At 41.7% G+C, this 24,655-nt stretch overlaps 1 protein-coding gene across 1 annotated transcript in view; it reads right to left on the bottom strand.

Annotated features, from left to right (window-relative positions):
• Window positions 1–24,655, bottom strand: part of cpt1a2b (carnitine palmitoyltransferase 1A2b) — a 59,711-nt gene that overhangs the window by 34,709 nt on the left and 347 nt on the right. The window contains 3 exon segments of the mRNA XM_079645612.1: window positions 179–356; window positions 4,664–4,803; window positions 10,376–10,517. Coding sequence (XP_079501738.1) covers window positions 179–356; window positions 4,664–4,803; window positions 10,376–10,516 — 459 coding nt within the window. The 5' untranslated portion in view covers window position 10,517.

Below are 24,655 nucleotides of genomic sequence, written 5' to 3'. Positions count from 1 at the left end.
AATATTTTAGTGCAGTCTATCTGAAGTTAAAGGTTTGGAATAGGCAGCATTGTGCAGAATATACAGATATGCAAGGTTGTTATAACTGTATTGTGTGTGTGTGTGTGTGTGTGTGTGTGTGTGTGTGTGTGTGTGTGTGTGTGTGTGTGTGTGTGTGTGTGTGTGTGTGTGGTCTCACCACCCAGATCTTGGTGGTGTTGGAGACTCGTCCGTGCTGCTCGAACATCCACTGATGGTATGAGAGCAGCAGCTTGAGACAGAACCTGAGAGCCAGGATGAGGCTGAGCCAGAGCAGCGTGCTGAAGAGCAGAGCCGACAGCATGGTCTGACCCTGAGAGCTGAGGGACACGTGGAGGCTGGAACACACAGGGAACATCACGATTACACTTAATACCGTATTGACCCAAATATAAGATTTTAAGTAGAAAGAATTCTGAATAAAGAGGGGTCGTCTTATATTCGGGGTCTAGACTTTTTGATGTCAAGGGAACAGATGGTGCCAAACGATTGTTCCCCCAAGAGAGACACTGTCTTAACAATTGGGGTGAGGAAGCACCACCAACGAAAAACCAATGTAGTAATCGTGGAAGAAATATCTTTGATGAAAAAACTATAAATTGAGATTGCAAGAAACACAACAGAAAGTGGTTAAAATAGACTCTATACAAAACTCAAAACAAAGACCTTTGACCGGAACAATAGCTAATAGTTACACCTAGAGATGTCCCGATCCGATCACGTGATGTCTGAGAGGAAGTGACATACCACACATGCATGTAATACAGCCTTACAGCCAGCAGGGGGCAGACTGTAAACAACTGATTTGATCTCATTCATATCTTAAAGCTGCAGAAGAGCAACAGCGACCTCTGCTGGTTCATGGAGGAAACAGCAGAATCACATAAAGCAGGACGAGAGACAAACCTGAGAATCATAATAATAATAATAATATTGGGTCGTATGGAAGCACACGTAACTGATATTCAACTGATATCCCAACATGAACTAGAGCATTAACCACATTTCATCAAGCACAATACTTGGTAAAGGTTAAATATGTTATCCACGTGTATTTCTTAACACTGAGCCATGTTCACGCTCAACTCTCTGGGCCAATCCCAAACCACCCCTACACACTACCCACTACCCCTACACACTACCCACTACACACTAGCCCTACACACTAGCCCTACACACACTACCCCCTACACACACTACCCCTACACACACTACCCCTACACACTACACACTTACCCCTACACATTAGCCCTACACACACACTTACCCCTACCCACTACCCACTACCCACTACCCCTACACACTACACACTTACCCCTACACATTAGCCCTACACACACACTTACCCCTACCCACTACCCACTACCCACTACCCCTCCGTTCACGCTGAGGGTCCGCCATATTGAGGGCTGTTCCAAACCAACGAGTGTGGAGTGGTGTGGAGGGGGAGTGGGCTATCATGCCCTCAAACAGCGAGTCTGCAGCGGTATTGACTTGAGACCGGTCTCTACCTGACCGGAGTCACGCTGTGTGTGTCCGTCAGGAAACAAGCTGTTAACAAGTAGTTCCAGCAAACATCCACTGATAACCTGCGATGTTACCAACCTCATGATAACCTCATATGTTTTAACTTAGGATCAAACCTGGGTTTAGTCTAGAAAAAGGTAAATGTGTGCATTTTATTTATAAAGTTGTGTATATTTACAGACTGTTGCAAAAACTAAGAAGCTTATAAACATCAGGTTTAAAACTAAAAGAGCTTTACAAAAAAGTAACACAAAGAAAGAGGTTTTATTTGAGTTATTAATTTACATTTTAGTTTGCCGTATATTCACTGTCCTAATTATCTTTTGCATGCTTCTATAACATTAAGCTGTCTTTGACTCTTTTCTGGACCAATAAAGGTATTCTGATTCTAAGTGTGTTAGCTTCTAAGCTTATTTGTTTATTTATATTTTGTTTAAATACTCATCGTTATTATTATTATTATTTTTTAATGCTAAATAGTTGCTTAAATGTTTTTATTTTGATTGTCTTTCTATATGTTTGACCTACTATACTAACTTCTGTTCTTAGAAAGGGTTCGGATAGAGATAGGTTTATGTTTGAACCAAGTGCTTTTTAAGGTTTTTTGTAAATACTTGTCTTTATTGTTTTGATATGCTTAAAAATACTATGACAACTTATGTTCTTATGTTGTTATGACCACCAGACACCAAAGCTAATTATGTGCAAACGTACCTGGGAATAAACTTGATTGTGATTCTGAAGATTATTCTAAAAAGAATCTTGCTTGGTGCAGAAATCCCACCATGATCTTTTTAATATATGTTTTCAAAGGTGATGGGAATAACGCTTGAGATAAGACCCTTCCCTGTAGCACTAGGAGTCATATCGCCATCGGTCTAAATAACAGCCATTATATTTATTCCTTCACAAATCGTGCAGCACAGGTTGTTGTTCTGTTGGATTGATGCAAACAACTCTCTGGCTCTCAGCGTCACTTTTAGTCAGAAGAAATGTGTATTTCTTAATTTCTGCCGTTAAATAAAGATTTCTATAACATTTGGATTCTTTGTGCAGCTTTCACCTTCACCCTGGTTCCTTTTGATCCACCTTGTGGCTCACGCTTCACTTCTGCCTCAGTAAATATGTCGGGGAGAGGCAGAGGAGTGGTTAGTGTTCACAGTTAGAGAATACACTGGTAGTAGGTGAGAGTTCACAGAAACACACCTCCACCTGCTCCCAGTGACTCACCGTCTGGCTCAGGTCCGGCTCCAGGATCAAATGACTGAGGGGGCGATTTTTTTTTTCTCACTGCTCTACAATCTCTTTGCTTCTTTATTTGTATTCTGGATTTACCCCTCTCATTCGGTTCTGTTCCTCTGATCTTCAATAACAGATAGTACATTATTAGATGGCTGCACTTTGGGTAACAGACTAACTTTGATTTCCTCCATGTATAAATGGACAGGCTCTGTAATTATACCGTAACCTGTTCTCCTCTGGCCCTTAACTCGTCTTCCTATACAGATTTACTTACGTACTATCTATCTAGAAAAATGTATCTGGTTGATTTTTTATTTCCAGGATTGAATGTCCAGACCAAGGCCTAAAACCTGGCATCTCATAAGAGAGTGACTAATATATAAACCAAATGTAATATTGGATCAAACACAGATTAAAGTGAAGTCCCCTGGTTTGTCTCTAGAGTCTAACTGCCATTAGAAAAAACTAATCAATGTTCCACAATCCGCCACTAGATGTCGCTCATTGCACCAATACGGTTTATATAATACAGATTATCACAACAGAGCTGTGCAAATGAATTTCCCCCTGGAGCAATACATCTAATCTAAACTAATGTAATATTGAATCCCATACTTGGCCATTGAGAACATACATAAGTAACTTACCTCGTTTTAAGTACTTCTTTTGTCCAATATCTCGCGGGCAGGTACATTGAATTAGAAGAAGAAGAAGAAGAAGAAGAAGAAGAAGAAGAAGAAGAAGAAGAAGAAGAAGAAGAAGAAGAAGAAGAAGAAGAAGAAATACGCTAACGCTACAAACAGGCACAACACTGTTACTCTGTTTTTACTGACATGTAACATTTGATTTCACCTTGCTCTGTTTTTTAACGCACGTTCAACAACGGGAACATTTTTGGGAGTTTCAACCGGGTACCGGCCACCGGGTACCGGCCACCGGTTACCAGAAACGGGGACTCTGCCCGGAAAACGGGGACGTTTTGGTCCCCCATCCGTCTGTGTTTACAGCTAGCACACAGGCTGACATTGAGACTACAAGCTCACTTGGGGTTGAGGCTTGTTTACACGTTGTTGACCCACACATCTGATCCAAACATAGTGACGTGTGTTGGGGAAAATAATTATTTAAAGTGATTAATTTAATTGTGACATTTATTGTACTTTTTGATGGATGCATGATGCTCAAGGTGAGGGGGCAATTCCCCCTTTTGCCCCCTCGTGGCGCCGGGCCCGGTCTGGTTACATCACTCTGAGGCCTGACTGACAAAAAACGCCCAGAAACGTTTCTCCTTATTGGACTTATTTATGTCGCTTGGACACTTTCGTAAAGCAAAAACATTCTATTTGTGTTTTTTGTTGGCTGTATGTTGTTTATGTGTATATTTTTGCACTGTATCAACACCACCAACATGTTTGACTGTTACAATGAGCCTGGATGGTTTGTAAAATAATTGTCAATAAAAGAAACCTGCAGCTGCACCAACACTTAAAGGAGAGTTAAAAAAAAAACGTGAGAAAAAACTTGACTTAATGATTTAACACTATTTTGAATGTCTAATTGTGTGTAATACCTGTTTCACACGCTGCTGGCTGATGACTCGATTTGGGAAAAATAAAGTGTGTGTCCTCGTTCTGAGTATGTGAAGTAAGAAAATGAAATTAATGAGAAAAAATGTGAATGAAAAATAAAAATATATCTTTCTTATCCGGGGAAAATTGGGTTTTGCAGCTATTTTAGACTAATATTGTATGTGTGTGTGTGTGTGTGTGTGTGTGTGTGTGTGTGTGTGTGTGTGTGTGTGTGTGTGTGTGTGTGTGTGTGTGTGTGTGTGTGTGTGTGTGTGTGTGTGTGTGTGTGTGTGTGTGTGTGTTGTTACCTGAGAGGCAGGTGCTGCTGTATCTTGGTGATCAGACCCATGCTGGGGTCAGAGCGCATGTACATGGTGGCGAGTATCGCTATGACGACGAACAGCCAGGAGGAGGGGCTGGCCGGGTACACCCCCTTTATCACGCCGTTCTGGAACCACAGAAGAAGAAAACGCATCAGAAACAAACACTTCCCCATCCTTTACCTGCAACAGAGTTTATCATTTAGTACGTTATTAAGTATTTCCTCCACCTCTGCAAAGTGTGTATATCGACTTAAATCTTTCAACTCCAGATGTTTTATCGATGGTGTCACTTTTGAAAATACAGTGTTAACTTAAAAAGGTGTAAATTATTTAGTGGGAATGCTGATACAACTATCCGTTCTTCTACGGACTAATTCTTTATTTTTATTCCGCCGGGTTATTTTGCGCCTCCGTTCAATCAAAACGTTCAGCTCGGTCGGGAATCGATGGCTATTACTTTTCTCATTCATAACTTTCATAATTCCAGAGATACATCCCATAATGCATCACATTTTTAACATTGAAGTCAATGGAGAAACTCTTCAGACTTCAACAATCTTCATACAACTTCAACTGCTAACTGCTCCTTCATACTTTCACTCAGAAACCTCATTCCAACTTTAAAATGTTACACATTATTCGTGTAACACAACTTTTAAATCTGATTCTTACTTTTAGAGATATTAAACATTGTTCAGACCTTGGTACAGAGGCCTTCTTCAGATTCTAGTGTGCGTGAAATCACAGCTAGAGTGGAGGACAGCTTGAAATTCGCCTTCATATGTTCTTTTAAACCTGCCATAATTCCCAAACCCTACATTCCTGAGACATCATTTTTCATGACAAACGTAGGAAAACATCTCGTAGCTTAAAAAAAAAAAAAAAAAAAGCAAAATAATTAAACAAAATGCCTCTTGAGGGCATGAAGTGACAAAAACGTTCAACATGTCTCCATTAAACCCCATTGTAAGTTCAGCCTCATCTTTCCCCACCACAGCAGCAGCCGCACACCTTTAGTTAATCTGCCAAAGGGGCCACACTATTGACCCCAAAGTACACAAGAAGTACAGTTCAGACGCTCAGGGTCCTTGAGATGCGTCACGCTTTGAAATTTCACCGATATCTGTTACGGTTCTTCAACAAAACGTTCACATGTAAGAGGTTTATCTCTCATTCAGAACAATGGATAGGCTCTCCTCTCACTGATTACTGCACATCACCATGGAAACCTTTGATCTCTGGGCTCAAGCGCAGGTGTTTCATAACGTCGTTACCATGGAACACGATGATGTCATAACTCCAGCTGACATGCTCAGAACGCTCCAACCATCACATGATGGTTAACACTGTGGCCCTGAACAGCTCTACTTCAAATCGGATCTCACCATAGGCTGTTTCCATGGAAACGCATCCCTTGCTCAAACTTCACATGTGAGCCGTGAAGACATCTACGGGACACAATGCTTGCCATGAAACACGGTTTTCTCATAACTTCAGTGAAAATGCTCCAAATGGCCCAAAACTTCACAGGTTTGTTAACGATGCAACCATCAACACATCTAAGCGTATCATGGGATGTCATCAAATGCCGTTGGCATGGCGACAGATCATTCGCCATCAAGTTAGTTCAAAAGTTTGCAGTTCAAATATTCTGCTGCTTTTCCAAGCCTTTTTACTTTCTTTTCTTCTCTCATCACCAGTGTTGGGCAAGTTACTTTTAAAAAGTAACGTGTAATAGTTATAGTTACTGCTCTTAAAAATGTAACTAGTTACTTTATTAGATACTAAATTATAAAAGTAACTAGTAATACGTTACTTTAAAAATAACAACAATACAAATACAAGTTTTTGTGTTGTTTTTTGCTGACTAGTTCTCTGAAGGTAACAGACTCGACAGTTGCGATGGGCAGCATGTCCTCAACAACATACCTGGCAATCAATCTGTTTAGTTGACACTGGGTGACATGTGGTGATTTAAAAAAAATCTTTTTGGGCTGTTTAGATGGTGTTGCTCCATCTGGGTCACTGCCTGTGGTTGAGACAGTGGGGTCTTTGGCGACTACTTTTCTAGCCCCATGTACATTACTTAGGTGCTTCAGGAGATTGGCATTGCTGTTTTTCGATGTGGACAATGCCTTCTGTCCTGCACACAGTTTACATTTTACCGTCATATTTTTCTGCGTCCTTTACCCCCACAAAATTGAAAATAGTGGTTATATCTCCAAGTTGCAAATGCGCTGCTGCTCTCGCTGATACTCGCATCTGCCATTGTGTGTGTGTGTACTGTTGGTGAGCGTTGCCGTGTGTGTGTGTGTGTGTTAGCATTAACAAGTGTTCGTGTGTGTATTTTCCCCATAAGGCAAGACCCGCCCAACTCTGTCTCTGATTGGCTTACCCTGAAATGTTACCCTGCGTTAACCAATCATCACTCCTCTCTGGTTACTTTCACTTTTCCATGGTGCTGTGAGAGGACACATCGCTGTATTCGCCTGTAAGTTACATCCGCAGGGAGATTTGGTTCAGCTCCATCACATAATGTAACGCAGTAACGCACCCACTTAAATCACAGTAACTATAACGGCGTTACTTAATGGGAATAGGTAACTAGTAACGCTATTAGTTACCACAAAAAGTAGTTGCGTTACAGTAACGCGTTAGTCCCAACACCGCTCATCACACATTCAAGCCCCCAGTGTTCATGTATCATTTCAATCTAAATTCTTCACTTCAGCTAACGTCTGCCCTCTCCTCTGCCCTATCCAGGCCCCATGCAGCACTCTCACTTGAAGAGCATGTGCACCGGTATAATAAAACCCTGCATGAGTGCCTAGACAGGCTGGCACCTGAAATAAGCCGAGTGGTGTCTTTCCATGGCTCTGCCCCAGGGAACACTGACCAGCTCAGAGGGCAAAAATCAGAGGGTCGGAAGATTGAGCGCAGATAAAGGAAAACTGGCCTAACTGTCCATCTGCTCTCTTTTAGAAAATCACCAGAAGGCCTATTCCTCGGCATTGAGAGCAACCAGGTCAGCCTACTACTCCAATCTGAATGAGACAAATCGTAGCAAACCCAAGCACCTATTCTCCACAATACATCGGTTCCTCAAGCCTAGTGATCCCTCATCCACCACTCCTACAACTGATGACTGCAACCGCTTTATGCAAGTTAAAAAAAAATTTTTTTAAAACATCAGGCTTAACATCGCCAAAGCCTCTTCAAACCAACCCGTCTCTCCACAACATCCTGTACATGCTCCATCAAATGCTTGCTCTCCATCCATTATTCCAACTGCCACCATCATAATTAACAAATCCTTGTTGAGTGGTGAAGTCCCCCCCTCCCTCAAGCTGGCAGCCATCAGAACTGTCCTGAAGAAGCACAACCTGGATCCTGAGGTACTGATAAACTACCGCCCCATCTCAAACCTGCCTTTTCTAGCTAAAGTTCTGGAAAAAGTTGTTGCCCTTCAGCTTCACGACCATCTCCATACTCATGAGCTCTATGAAACCTTCCAGTCAGATTGCAGACCAGCTCACAGCACTGAAACAGCTCTGGTCAGGGTTCTAAATGACCTGCTGATGGCGGCTGACTCTGGTTCCCCAAGCCTACTCATCTTGCTGGACTTAAGTGCAGCATTTGACACTGTTGACCATCGCATCATGTGCCGGTGACTCCAGGAGGTGGGAATCGCTGGCAAGGCTCTGGACTTTTTCCACTCGTACCTCACAGGAAGACAGGAATATGTCCGTCTTAGAAAAAGCACCTCCGACACACACTGTGTCACCTCTGGTGTACCCCAAGGGTCAGTCCTTGGGCCACTGCTCTTTTTAATTTACATGTTGCCCCTGGGACAAATACTGAGGACCCATAACATCAGCTTCCACACATATGCTAATGACACACAGATTTATGTCCAAATTGCCCCGGATAAACATCTGGCACTTTCAAATGTCTCAAGATGCCTGGAACACATACACCACTGGATGAGCAACAACTCCCTCCAACTGAATAGCAGCAAATCAGAGGCCATTCTGATTGGAACACCACATCAAACACAAAAAACTGATATCCCTCATGCCAGCATCAATGGCCACTCCATTCCCCTCTCCCCACTTGTAACGAGCCTTGGTGTGAAACTGGAATCATCCCTTTCAATCCAAGCACACATAAAGACGGTCTGCCAAGCCTCATACTACCACCTGAGAAACATCTCCAAAATGCGACACTCCCTCACCAAACCGGATGCAATTCTCTGCTTGCAGGCATTCCAGCAGAAACCACTCACAATATGTACAAAACTGTGCCGCCCGGATACTCACAAAAACACGCAAATCAGAGCACATCACCCCCATCCTTCACTCACTCCACTGGCTCCCTGTAACACACCGGATCAACTACAAAGTCCTCATAATTGTCTTCAACGCCATCAACCACACTGGCCCCGCCTACCTACAGGAACTGCTAATCAGAAAACATTCCCATACCTCACGCACACTCAGGTCAGACAGCTCCAATCTCCTGTCTGTCCCGCGGACGAAACTGGTCACCATGGGAAACCGTGCTCCCTGGGTCCACGTCTGTGGAATCAGCTTCCAGAGAACATACGGACCTCGGCATCACTCAGTTTTTAGGGAACGCCTCAAGACCCACCTGTTCCACACCGCATTTTACTGACCGTCCTTTACTTTATTTATTTACTTATTTTTAAACTTTTTATGCTCTTAACCTTTTATTTTTTATATTGCCATATTTTATCCAATATGCTCCTTTACATATCTTTTTACTTTTTTCCTTATAGCTTTGTGAAGCACCTTGAGATGACGTTTGTCTTTAAAGTGTGCTATATAAATCAAATGTATTATTTATTATTACTCTCTTCTCACACATTACAATTCAGCATAGCAGTTTAGAGTCAGCTTTTCAGCATAAAGCATTCCCACTCGCAATTTCTTCAGGAATTGCATTCTCTAGTTAGACTTTCAAATTCAAATATTTTCCTATAAATTTGTCTTTTTTTCCACGTATATTTCTGGGATAATTTCTCATATATTTTTCAATATTTTATTTTGACTTTTTAAATCGTAATTTGGGATGGTGTAAAGTTTACAATGTTTTCCTAAAACACGGACTTTATTTTATAATCTTTTATCGTATTTCAAGTTTTTTTTTTTCTATAGATGTGAATACTTTTCACATACATCTTCTATCTTAAATGTTAGTTATTTTCTTATCAGACATTGTTTGGAAAATGTCTGGCCTCAAAAACACAACTCCACACACACACATTCCTGAGGTGTGCGTGCGTGCATGCGTGCGTGTGCGTGTGCGTGTGTGTGTGTGTGTGTGTGTGCAGACACCCTGTCAGAACACGTTAGACCTGCTTCTCTCCAGGTGGGGATTTAACCCCGTAATAAACCCTCTGCTTTTAACACACATGACATCCTAACCCTTACACCCAGGGCTCAACATTATAAATGGCCCACTGCCCTGGAAGCACTATCTCGACACCCCGGGCCAGCATAACGTACTTTCCAATTGCCCGCTTGGGGCATAAGACATAAAATCACATTGTCTGTGGTATAGGTATTTTGACTAGCAATTTTGTTAAATTGTTTCGTTTATTAACGCTACAACACAGCGTTTCGTGAGCCGGTTGTCGTTGTTGGGTGAAAAGCAAACAGCTGTTTGCTTGCTCACCCTCAGTCTGCTGACTCTCTTCTTCCAGGACCGAACCCCCGACAGGAGGATCTGGTTCAGAGCCTGGTATGAGAGCTGCAGGTCGATCCCCTCTGGAGTGATGGTGAACTGGAAGGCCACCGCCTGGTGAGCCTCCGCCATGCTGCAGAAGAAACAGAGAGAGAAACTACTTAGACATCACTCTTCTTATTAAACAGAGCTGGAAGAAGAACTGTCTCTACTTTAAAGAGTCCTCTCCTGCTGATGCTCAGGTGTATATCAGTATGTAGTGTCTCTACTTTAAAGAGTCCTCTCCTGCTGATGTTCAGGTGTATATCAGTATGTAGTGTCTCTACTTTAAAGAGTCCTCTCCTGCTGATGTTCAGGTGTATATCAGTATGTAGTGTCTCTACTTTAAAGAGTCCTTTCCTGCTGATGTTCAGGTGTATATCAGTATGTAGTGTCTCTACTTTAAAGAGTCCTCTCCTGCTGATGTTCAGGTGTATATCAGTATGTAGTGTCTCTACTTTAAAGAGTCCTCTCCTGCTGATGTTCAGGTGTATATCAGTATGTAGTGTCTCTACTTTAAAGAGTCCTCTCCTGCTGATGTTCAGGTGTATATCAGTATGTAGTGTCTCTACTTTAAAGAGTCCTCTCCAGCTGATGTTCAGGTGTATATCAGTATGTAGTGTCTCTACTTTAAAGAGTCCTCTCCTGCTGATGTTCAGGTGTATATCAGTATGTAGTGTCTCTACTTTAAAGAGTCCTCTCCTGCTGGTGTTCAGGTGTATATCAGTATGTAGTGTCTCTACTTTAAAGAGTCCTCTCCTGCTGGTGTTCAGGTGTATATCAGTATCTAGTGTCTCTACTTTAAAGAGTCCTCTCCTAGTGGTGTTCAGGTGTATATCAGTATGTAGTGTCTCTACTTTAAAGAGTCCTCTCCTGCTGATGTTCAGGTGTATATCAGTATGTAGTGTCTCTACTTTAAAGAGTCCTCTCCTGCTGGTGTTCAGGTGTATATCAGTATGTAGTGTCTCTACTTTAAAGAGTCCTCTCCTGCTGATGTTCAGGTGTATATCAGTATGTAGTGTCTCTACTTTAAAGAGTCCTCTCCTGCTGATGTTCAGGTGTATATCAGTATGTAGTGTCTTTACTTTAAAGAGTCCTCTCCTGCTGATGTTCAGGTGTATATCAGTATGTAGTGTCTCTACTTTAAAGAGTCCTCTCCTGCTGATGTTCAGGTGTATATCAGTATGTAGTGTCTTTACTTTAAAGAGTCCCCTTCTGCTGAATAGGGCCTTTTTAAAGTAGCACTACTCATCAAAATACTCTTGTTAACTTCCGACAAACAATGTGTGTATTTTGTTTACTTTTAAATAACTACTACTTCCTCTGAGCTGCGGCAGACTTTGTAAACAGACACAAATAAGCAAGTTTTAATAACCGTGGTTTATAATTCGTTTATAATTCGTTTATAATTAGCGCTGCATGTTTTTGTTATAATTAGCGCTGCATGTATTTTTTATAATTAGCGCGGCATTGTTTTTGTTTCGCTCTGTGTGAAAACACCAGAGTGATGTAATGTGTCACAGGACTGCTTCCTCATTCTGAGTTATGTATTTGTGCTGTTTCTATTCTGCTTCTATGTAAAGCGTATTTGAGCTTTAGGGAAAGCGCTATTAAAAGTCCAATGTATTATTATTATAGACTAATTTAAAAACATGCAACTTCAATCACATAATTTCAACAAAAACAAAACATTGAGCAAGTATCTGAGAAATATGAGTTGTGTCTTTCATCGGTGTGTGAATATAAATAAGTTTTATTCAAAGAGTCAAAGCTTTATTGTCATGTGTACAAAGGCTAGTTGTTGGCAATACCATTTAAAGATACACTTTTTTAAAGTGGTTAACTGAGGTGATGGTGGTTATAAGACGAGGACACACACACACAGAACAAAGACACACACACACATAACGAAGACACATACTCAGAACGAGTGTGTGTGTGTGTGTGTGTGTGTGTGTGTGTGTGTGTGTGTGTGTGTGTGTGTGTGTGTGTGTGTGTGTGTGTGTGTGTGTGTGTGTGTGTGTGTGCGTGTTAACAAGTGGTTAACTGAATTTATGGTTGGGTGGTTATAAGATGATTTGCTAAGGTTTAACTTAAAGGGGACCTATCATGCAAAATGCACTTGTGTATGTCTTTTCTACATGAATATGTGTCCCCGGTGTTCCAGGGAACTCACCAAGTGTCAGAAAACACAACCCTCCATTTCCCTCCATACCCAAATCTCTTAAAAAGGGGCTACAATGGATCTGATACAGACTGATCCAGATTTGAACACTTCTATGACGTTACAGAAGTGGCGCTACGGCTATTGGGCCAACTCCACCAATCAGGAGGAGACAGCCACGGACATTGCCTTTGGAAAGTGCTGGAGACGCTGTAGTACATATTTCAGGCCACCAGATGGTGCTGTTCTCACAGAATCCAAGCATGAAAGGCAGTGTTAAATTGAGCGAAATGAGGAATGGATCAAATGCATGATCTGTTCGGTATTTTGAAAAATAAAAAGTATAAATATGCCTTATATAGGTATGGTCCTACACTATGTTATTCAAATATAGCATGATAGGTCCACTTTAAGGTTGGGTTTAGGTAACATTTAGGGAGACAAACACTGACACAAAAAACGTTTGCTAGTGAATATTAATCATTTCATTGATGGGCCAATAAACTGAAATGTAACTGAAGGCAATTTGAGTTCGCATGAGCTGCAGCTGCTAAAACTAAGTGTGTATAATTACATGTAGGAAAAAGTTTCCTCCAACAGTGCAACAAATAACACAATCATTGAGACATCAAAATAAATAAGGAAGTTAACAGTGCCGGGAAAATAACCAGGGGCGATATGAAAACATCTAGTCAAAAGGGAAATGATCATCAGAACAAAAATGAACACTTTCTAAATGAATCAGAAGCGGTTCCTTATTCGTCACCTTCGAGTGATGTCATGTACATTACGATTGTTATTTCAGCAGTTGTGTTTTAGTTACATCTTTAAAATGTCTAATCTGTCCTCGTTACGTTTGGATGAATAATCTCCTTCAGAAGCCGGGAGTTTCCTCAACAAGCACTCTCTGATTGGACAGAAACACAACGTGTCACCGCTGCTGTTTGTTATTGCTCCTTTCCACTAACACACACAACGAGGACACACACACACACAATGAGGACACACACACAACGAGGACACACACACACAACGAGGACACACACACACACACAACGAGGACACACACACACAGAACGAGGACACACACACACACACAACGAGGACACACACACACAGAACGAGGACACACACACGAGGACACACACAAACACAACGAGGACACACACACACAGAACGAGGACACACACACACAGAACGAGGACACATACACACACACACCACGAGGACACACACACACACACCACGAGGACACACACACAGAACGGGACACACACACAACGAGGACACACACACACACACAACGAGGACACACACACACACACACACAGAACGAGGACACACACAACGAGGACACACACACAACGAGGACACACACACACACACAGAAAGAGGACACACACAGAACGAGAACATACACACAAAACGAGAACACACACAGAACGAGGACACACACACTCAGTACGAAGACACACACACTCAGAATTAGGGATGAGAATTTGAAAGCAAATGTATATTCGAATATTCGACCCCCAAAAAAACGGTTAACCGATTAACCGAAATGTTCATATCCTACAAAAAAAAAAAAAAAGTGGGAAAAAAAAGTTACAAAAAAGAAAATAATTTATTTTGAAAAATAAATAAATACATGGTTTGTTTCTATTTCAACAAGTCGAATGTGTCAAATGTATTGAACTGGTGATCACAGTTTGAACAGTTGGCAGCTTTCATGCTTAAACATGACTTGGTTTTTAAATGAAAGAGGGATCAAACACGAACAACATAACGGGTTAGGGTAATGTTGGGTTGGCTGTGGCTCACTGGATAGTGTGATGGACTTAGAATCAGGGGATAGCAAGTTCGAGTCCCACAGCAGTCAGCATGTCGTTGTGTCCCTGAGACACTTCACCCCAAACTGCTCCTGTGGGGATTGCCCACAGTACTGAATGTATTTTAGTCGCTTTGGATAAAAGTGTCTAACATGTAATGTAACGTAACCCGTGACAACAGAGATCAACAACCTGTAGCAGGGCCTATCACAGAATGCAGCTATTCAATACTCATTCTTGTTTCAGAATATGAGCATGTCTCCTCAGGGGAGAGGCGGGTGCTGAGGCGATTCACAATCAGGCCAGCTGTAGAGAAGACCCTCTCAGCTGTCGTATACATTGAATTATTCAATTTGATCATATGTAATCAACTTAGGCACAACTCCCAAAACAAAAAAGAATTACAATAAAAATATTCATAACTCATATTCGAATACCTGAATAATTTTGAATATTCAATTAATCGTTCCCATCCCTACTCAGTATGACACACACACACACATATGAGGACACACACTCAGAACGAGTACACACACACACTCAGAACGAGTACACACACACTTAGAACGAGTACACACACTCAGAACGAGTACACACACACACACTCAGAACGAGTACACAAGCACTCAGTTTGAGGGAACACACACTCAGAGGACACACACTCAGAAAGAGGACACACACACACTCAGAACGAGTACACAAGCACTCAGTTTGAGGACACACACACACTCAGAAGGAGGACAGTACACACACACTAAGTAGGAGGACACACACACTCAGTTTGAGGACACACACTCAGTAGGAGGACACACACACACTCAGAACGAGTACACAAGCACTCAGTTTGAGGACACACACACACTCAGAAGGAGGACAGTACACACACACTCAGTAGGAGGACACAAATACTCAGTCGGAGGACACACACTCAGAACAAAGACACACACACTCATTATGAGGACACACACGCTCAGTTTGAGGACACACACACTCAGTTTGAGGACACACACACACACAAACACACACTCAGTATGAATGCACATTGCTGCCAAATACACCTTTAGTTAAATAGACCATGAAAACCAATCCCTCCGCTCCAAAAAACACATTTCATTCAAGATTTCATAAAAGTTTGTCAGGTTTTATGAAGCTGTTGGTACTTTAAGACTCTTTAGATGCTAATACGTGTGTACTTTTACTCAAAGTACACACGTATTAGCATCTAAAGAGTCTTAAAGTATGAATGTATGGATGACTTGTAAGGGAGTATGTTGACAGTTTAGTGCTGCCACTTTTACTTTCACTTGTAGATCTGAGTACTGTTGGAGCTCTGCACAGCTGTGAACGATGACATGACAAATATACAGTTACAGTCAGACGTCCTATGGATAGTAGGTCAGCATGCAGTGTGTGTGTGTGTGTGTGTGTGTGTGTGTGTGTGTGTGTGTGTGTGTGTGTGTGTTAAGACGTCCTCTGTCAGGCGCCGAGTCATTGATTGCTGAATATTTCTCACTTCCTGAAGCTATTTCACACAAATGAAGCTCAGCGCAAGTTCAACCAGGAAGACCGTCTTTACTCATTAATTTACTATGTCCATGTTACTACTCTCTCTCCTCTCAATAAGTGATCAGGGCATCACTCCCCAGCTTAACCAATCACTTTGCTCTATTCTCAAAAGCCTATCATAGCGCTCTGCTAAACCTTTTAAATCTGCTCTCCCCCCTCTGACAGCTGTCATTTCAGGTGACTCGACACAACCCTCCTTCCCCCCTTTCACCTCCTGTCCCTCTGAATCCAGGGTCAAGCTAAGCCCCTCCCCTTCAGACCGAACCCAACCGTCCATTCACCACCACCAGGGTCAAGCTAAGCCCCTCCCCTTCAGACCGAACCCAACGATCCATTCACCAACACCAGGGTCAAGCTAAGCCACTCCCCTTCAGACCGACCCCAACCATCCATTCACCACCACCAGGGTCAAGCTAAGCCTGCGAACGAGCACTAGGTCTGCGCTTCTGGATTTTTAAAATTGTTTTGGTAACACTTTATATTAAGGTACATGTATTCACCATCAACTAGTTGTTAATTTACATAATAATAATAATAATAATAATACATGCTATTTATAAAGTGCTTTTCCTGGTGCTCAAAGCGCTTTACAAGTAAGTAAAGAAGATAAATAACAAAATGCACCAGAGTCAAACTACTAGCTTATTGGTTATGAACAACATTTAGGGAATAGGGAACATAGTCGGAGTTAGAAATACAACATTTTTTGTGATTTTGACACGAGTACTTATAGTTGCATGTCTTGTTACATAAGAAGAGATCATATTTGTTAAGTGTTATTATGGGAGACTATTCTTGTGGTACTGCTGCGTTATTAGGCCCATATTGAGCAGACAGATCCCTCTCATTTTCACCTCACATAAATAACATCACCCGGACTGCCTTCTTCCACATACGCAGCATCTCCAGACTGCGCCCATCCCTTTCTCAACCAAACACTGAAGTCCTGGTCAATGCATTTGTCACGTCCCGCATCGACTACTGTAACGCCATCCTCTCAGGCATACCCACCAAGCTCATCAATAAACTACAAATTAGGGCTGCTCGATTATGGCAAAAATCATAATCTCGATGATTTGGGTCAATAATTGTAATTGCGATTATTAAATGCGATTATTCATTGACTTTGAAAACATCCATGTATTGAAGAATAAAAATGTGAACAGTATGTTTTTAACATTTGATTACCTTGAACTTTAAGTAGAATTCAACTGAAAAACCAATAAAAAATTATTATAAAAAAAAATAATAATAATAATAATTAAACAAAAATCGTTTTATTTCGATTACGTTGTTTTCGTAATCGTTGCAAGCCATAATCGTGATCGCGATTAAAATACGAGTAATTCTGCAGCCCTACTACAAATCATACAGAACTCTGCAGCCCGGATCATCACCGGCACCAAGGCCTCAGAACACATCACCCCATCCTCATCCAACTCCACTGGCACCCTGTTCAATCCCGTATCAACTTCAAAAACATACTGCTCACTTACAAAGCCCTACATAACCTGCCCCCCCCCCCCTCTCTCTATCTGGCTGACTTTCTTCAGGAGTACAACCCCTCTCGCTCCTCCTCTGCTGGTCTGCTGACTGTCCCCACCACACGCCTCGTCACCACGGGTGCTCGGGCTTTTAGCTGCACTGCTCCCAGACTCTGGAACTCCCTCCCCCCGCACATCCCACAGTCAGACACAATCACCATATTCAAATCCCAATTAAAAACCCACCTGTTCAAATCTGCCTCCTCACTGTAGTGCTCCCCATTATATGTTTCATTTGTGTCCACTTGACCGTCTCCTCTATGACTTCCTGTTTGTGTTTTATCTGTTCAGCGTTTTATTTTTTAAGAAAATTGTACGGTGTCCTTGGGTGTCATGAAAGACGCCTAAAGTAAAATGTATTATTATTATTATTATTATGTTGTTCCAGTAAAATATCACCAAATAATACTCAGTATATAAACAATAAATGCATTAAAATGAGTGATGGTGTGCTCAGTAACAGCACGTCACATGACCAGCCTGCAGCAGCATGCACAGTCTTTATGAATACAGTCTATGGTGCGTTCAGGTGTTGGACTTTGTGCAGGATGTTTAAGTGTCTGCAGAGAATAGGACACCTGGATTACAGAGTAAAGACACCAGAGGCCTGTACTACGAAGCTGGTTCAACCTAACCTGGATATGTTTGAGTTAGCCGGTTGGCCTAATCCAAAACATACGCGCTCTCACTAAACTGTCCTACGACACGGGTTATCAAGTGGATCGCTCAAGCCAGCCGTGTCCTATCTAGTTAGGAGCGCGTTCACATGAAAGGGGTGGTATCTGGAGAATTCGACCAATCACAGACATGGAGAAGCGTACTGACAGCGCAGCGTCATACTTCCTGAATGAAAAGTCAACTATAATATTAGACATATGAAGAAGTTAAACTTTAAACATCCATGACTTAAACACTTGATCCAGGATCAAAGCCACATAGCTGCACCTGCAAGGTGAATACAGCTGGTAACAGAACAAGTGTTTGAATGCGTACATGAACAGGTTTATGATATCACTGCCCCGTCTAAGACACCATCTGACTTTCATTACATTTGACTCGAGTGTTTCCTCAACTTAATGTGTTGCTTCAAATAATCCTTCTGCATCCAGTATGTGACACTGTGAGTGTTGCACGGCCAGATACGGCTCAGCTGACTCAGATAAGGAGATGATACATTATGATGTGATATGCCGCGGACTGTACTTAATGTTACTCTGATCCGGTTACTTATGTTGTGGCAGATATTTAAGTAAGCTTTCTTAACGCTAATGTTATAATAGTCAGATTGCTCTGAAGATGGGAGGTGATATTCTATTCATGTTCACGTTCACACAGTCAGTGATTTTTGCCGGCCGTCTTTCCTGCAACGGCAGCTTTTCTGTATTTCCTTTCTCCTGTAATATGACTTGATCGCTTTAAACTCCGCACACTGAGCTCTGATTGGTCAGCAGGCAGTGCTTTCACTGAGTTGAGCTCTTAGCCTGCAACCTAACCTGCTCCGGGGCAGGTTAGCCGCACAGCGTAAGTTACCATGGAGATCTAGCCTGCTAAGAAGAGAACCAGCTTCGTAGGGCCGGAAACCCCGAGTTTACCCTGAAGTTAGCCGCTAAGAGAAAAACCTGCTTCGTAGTATACCCCCCAGGTGAAATACCAAAGGCTCACATCAGGCAACTAACACACCAGTGTGATTTAAAGATGTGTTTTCAATCTCAGCCATAATCCTATAGGTTGGTTAAGGACACGTCAACAAACAACAGCTTATTCTAAAGAGAGATTTTCTGAGAGCTATGTCTTAAAGTCTTTATCTGAAACACAACGAGACATACAGAAAATAAACTAATCTCTAATTACTGCCTCCACCACCCAATTATAGTTACAGTTAATTATTATGTCTGTCCCAAACGTCACCACTTTTGTGTGGAATTGTCATTATTAGCATGCCCTAAGAGTACCTGATTTATAGCCAAAAACCTGTTTTGTGAGGTCAGAGTTCACTTTGAAATCAGGTCTGTGGTTAAAACAAGATGAAGAGAGAAAGAAAATACCCCATTTTGAAACTGAGGTTGCTATTAAGTGTCTAATTGAGACAACTAAGCTCTAGCACGCCCAACATTAGCCGCCTTTAGCTTAGTGGTGGTGACGTGAAGTCATGTGACCGTGCTGTAGTTCCTTTATAGCCCAACATTAGCTTCCTTTAGCTTAGTGGTGGTGACGTGAAGTCATGTGACCGTGCTGTAGTTCCTTTATAGCCCAACATTAGCCTCCTTTAGCTTAGCGGTGGTGACGTGAAGTCATGTGACCGTGCTGTAGTTCCTTTATAGCCCAACATTAGCCTCCTTTAGCTTAGCGGTGGTGACGTGAAGTCATGTGACCGTGCTGTAGTTCCTTTATAGCCCAACATTAGCCTCCTTTAGCTTAGCGGTGGTGACGTGAAGTCATGTGACCGTGCTGTAGTTCCTTTTATATCCCAACATTAGCCACCTTTAGCTTAGCGGTGGTGACGTGAAGTCATGTGACCGTGCTGTAGTTCCTTTATAGCCCAACATTAGCCTCCTTTAGCTTAGCGGTGGTGACGTGAAGTCATGTGACCGTGCTGTAGTTCCTTTATAGCCCAACATTAGCCTCCTTTAGCTTAGCGGTGGTGACGTGAAGTCATGTGACCGTGCTGTAGTTCCTTTATAGCCCAACATTAGCCTCCTTTAGCTTAGCGGTGGTGACGTGAAGTCATGTGACCGTGCTGTAGTTCCTTTTATATCCCAACATTAGCCACCTTTAGCTTAGCGGTGGTGACGTGAAGTCATGTGACCGTGCTGTAGTTCCTTTATAGCCCAACATTAGCCTCCTTTAGCTTAGCGGTGGTGACGTGAAGTCATGTGACCGTGCTGTAGTTCCTTTTGTATCCCAACATTAGCCACCTTTAGCTTAGCGGTGGTGACGTGAAGTCATGTGACCGTGCTGTAGTTCCTTTAGAGCCCAACATTAGCCCCCTTTAGCTTAGCGGTGGTGACGTGAAGTCATGTGACCGTGCTGTAGTTCCTTTATAGCCCAACATTAGCCACCTTTAGCTTAGCGGTGGTGACGTGAAGTCATGTGACCGTGCTGTAGTTCCTTTAGAGCCCAACATTAGCCCCCTTTAGCTTAGCGGTGGTGACGTGAAGTCATGTGACCGTGCTGTAGTTCCTTTATAGCCCAACATTAGCCACCTTTAGCTTAGCGGTGGTGACGTGAAGTCATGTGACCGTGCTGTAGTTCCTTTATAGCCCAACATTAGCCACCTTTAGCTTAGCGGTGGTGACGTGAAGTCATGTGACCGTGCTGTAGTTCCTTTATAGCCCAACATTAGCCACCTTTAGCTTAGCGGTGGTGACGTGAAGTCATGTGACCGTGCTGTAGTTCCTTTATAGCCTAACATTAGCCTCCTTTAGCTTAGCGGTGGTGTAGTGAAGTCATGTGACCGTGCTGTAGTTCCTTTATAGCCCAACATTAGCTTCTTACTTCAGAAATCAGAAAGTGGTGTTAATATGTGGAGATTATCCGGCTGAACTAAACGTGTCAGTATCATAAACATTTGTTTGAATAAGAGATTATTAATTGATATAATCCAAAATCACATGGAGGAATCCCATTGGCCCAGGGAGCCTTAAACATAGACGCCAAAGTACTCAGGGACAGTTTTCCTCCCACAGGCCATAGGACTATAAAACACCTAAACTTTTTAAAGAACATCCGTAAACATTCATCTCTTTGCATCTTGCAATTTAGTTATCTATATCCGACGTAGATAGACTATTCTTGCACTATTTCTATTTTATTTATATTTACTTTGGAACGATCAGCTATCTAAAATAGTTGTGTTACTTAAAAGCACAAGGGGTTCTTGAATGAAATAATATTATAAAGGTAAACAGAACTGATAAACGGACAATCTGTTCTTCCCACAAAATAGTCCCCACAGAAATGTATTAACTAAAGTCTATATGCACACATTCACAAGATAAACAAAGACAGCTTCTCTGCGTTATTCAAGTGTATTCAAGTTTTGAGCCAAACAAAACAAACCCAACAAAAAGTCCACTCGCGATGCACTGAAATCGTCTTTACTGCCTAATCCAGGCCATAGTTCATTGATACAAAAAAAACTGTTGCTCCTGCGCCCGTCAGCGGCAAAAACAGAAATGTTTGTCGGCCTTTTCAGGCTATAATCCACAAAGAAAGGAAACACGAGGACCGGCGTGTCCCAGAGGAGTGATCTCACCCGGGGTTGGAGAGAACATCTCTCTCTTTGAGTGCGTCCTCTCCACGGAGACGTGCTTCTTGGTCGGTCGATGCAATATCCACAGATTCGGTTTTCCATTAACTTCCCCGTTACATTTAACCATACATGTTGAGGAATTACAATATCCCGCTGACAGGGTTACTTTGTAAATGTAATCAGTTACTGATTACTGAATACATGGCTCTGAAAGTAATCCGAATACAGTTACAGTTACGTGTCTTCAAAAAGTAACGTAATCAGATTACTTTTGGATTACTTTCTTTTTCCATCACAGATGGTTTGTTCTGGTGAACAGGAGACACAAAAAGCAAAAGGAAACTGAACGTGTTTTGTTTGAATGGCTTATCAAGAGCACAACTGAAACATAACATCTGCAACGATGCAACAATAATAAACTTGTTGGGGATGCAGGATGTGAGGAGTGAGGGACACGGCTTAGAACGGGCGTGTCGCCTTCTGTCCTGCCAGTGTTGGGAGGACCTCCTTCACTTCATGAAGTCTCTGCAGCACCAGGCGGCAGCGGGAGGGTTAACTCAGCCTCTGAGAAGAGGAGCACGCAGCGCCTTCACTGTGTTTACCTTCAGAATCATTAGAAAGGCTAACGAGCGACCGCAGGCTTGATTTTTGTATTCTGATTACGTTGTTACATTCCGTTACAACCCAACCCTGCCCGCTGAATACCAGCCTTCGCCACACACGCTTCCTCCTCCTGTGAGAAACAACCCCTGGCATCCCGGTGACGCGCCCACTAAAAAGCCTCTGGGCGCGCCGCGACAGGTGAATATGCAAATGAGGCTTCCAGAACCACACCCTCAAACCTTACATAAAAGCGGATATTTAATAACTTTAGTTGCGAGGATAAGAGACATGCATCATAGATTTCATTTCACTTTCAATCTAAACCACATGCCTTAACCTTTCCCCCTGCCCTACAGTTTATAAGAGACACTTTGATCAATCTGCCACTTGCACATCTCAAACATTCTCTTTCACTTTGTATCTGCTTGATGTCCTATAGATTCATGTTGCTCTGTTTTCATTGACATGTCTGCACTGCAGCTGCTGAGCACACGATGAAGAGTTGAATCTTGAATCAGACTAAACCCTGAAACACCTGAGTTAATAGCACAAACTGCCACCTTTAAATTCACCAACCGTGCCTCAAACAACATCAATATTTGAACAGACAAGATGTGTTTCCGTAGCTAAAAACTGTGACTCTTTGAGGTTAGTAAGTGAAGTTTGAAGAGGAAAGCAGTAAAGGAGGGTGTCAAACTCAAGGCCCGGGGGCCAAATCCGGCCCGTGACTTCATTTTCTGTGGCCCCACAAGAGCTTGCAAAGAATATAATATGTTTATTATACGGTTACATGATGATTTACAGAAGCACGTTGCCCATAAACTACATGTCCCACAATGCATCTCAAATGTTCTCTCAGAATTTGGCTTTTCTTTTTAAATCGTTTTGTGACGTTCTCACTGCAAAGACTTCTTCTTTCAGACGTAGTTAATTATGAAGTTATTACCCTATCCGATAATAATCCAATTCAGAGGCAATCATGTAATATAATACGTTATTTTATATATATTAAATATTTATATATGCATTTTTATATAGTCTTAAAGTTAGAAACGGCCCTTTAAGTGCAACCATAATGTTAATGTGCCCGCAATGAAATTTAGTTTGAAACCCCTGCAGTAAAGTTTCAACTCAAAGCCGCGTGGAGATGAACTTGATTTACCTGAAGGACAGGTGAGGCAGGAAGTCTTTACAACACAGTCTATATTGAATTAGACGTGCGGGGAAAAACCCTATAAACTGATGTGTATATATATATATTACATTTAGTAGTAGATTAGATGTTGTGTATTTTAGGGCTGCTCAATTCATCGTATTTGTATCGCAATTACGATTTTGGCTTGCAACGATTATGAAACAACGTCATCGAAATAAAACGATTATTTAGTTTTTTATAAATTATTTTTTGTATTGGTTTTTCAGTTGAATTATACTTAAAGTTCAGTGGATGCTTTCAAAGTAAATGGATAATCGTTTTTAATAATCGTGATATCAATTATTGACCCAAATAATGGAGATTATGATTTTTGCCATAACCGAGCAGCCCTAAGTGTATCTTAACTTATAGTTTCTATGTATTGTAGATATGCAAATATTTACTCTATATGTTCATTTTTATAGCATTTTTTTAAACTTGTGCGATGACTTGTCAACCTGCTGCTGTAACAAAACACATAGGGATCAATAAAGCACATTTAATCTAATCTATTAATCGCAGTAAACATACAATAAACACACAGTAGCTACAGCTAGGCGTGGTATACAATAAATGGCTTGATTTTAGATTGTACTTCACAAATTGGTTAATTACAGCAGCTTGTAAAAAAAAAAGGCATTGCACGAGTTTAAAATATAATAAATATTCACACATTCACTGTATAAAGATGTATATCTATAGAATACAAAATATAAATAAACAACCTACTACTTAAAATGTAATCAAGATCTGAGTACTTCTACTTTTACTCAAGTACAAAATCTAAGTACTTCTACTTGTACATGTGGTGGAGTAGAAGTATAAAGTAGTAGAGATACTCAACTACGTCATATTTACAGTATTTGAGTTACTTAACGCCACTTCTGTAAATACACAATTAGCTCATATGCTATGACATCCTTAAGCTTGGCTGTGTTTAGCATTAGCTTTGTGTATAAACACAGATAGCACTTGTTTGAATGTGTTCCTTTAAGGAAGTCTAGCGATGCTCGCATCACAGCACACAGTGTTCTCATGTGGGTGGAAACACAATGCTCAAACTACTCATGCAAAGCTAC

The sequence above is a fragment of the Notothenia rossii genome (genome assembly GCF_949606895.1).
Source record: "Notothenia rossii genome assembly, chromosome: 8".
NCBI classification, from domain to species: domain Eukaryota; kingdom Metazoa; phylum Chordata; class Actinopteri; order Perciformes; family Nototheniidae; genus Notothenia; species Notothenia rossii.
This window is presented reverse-complemented; position numbering and strand designations above follow the sequence as displayed.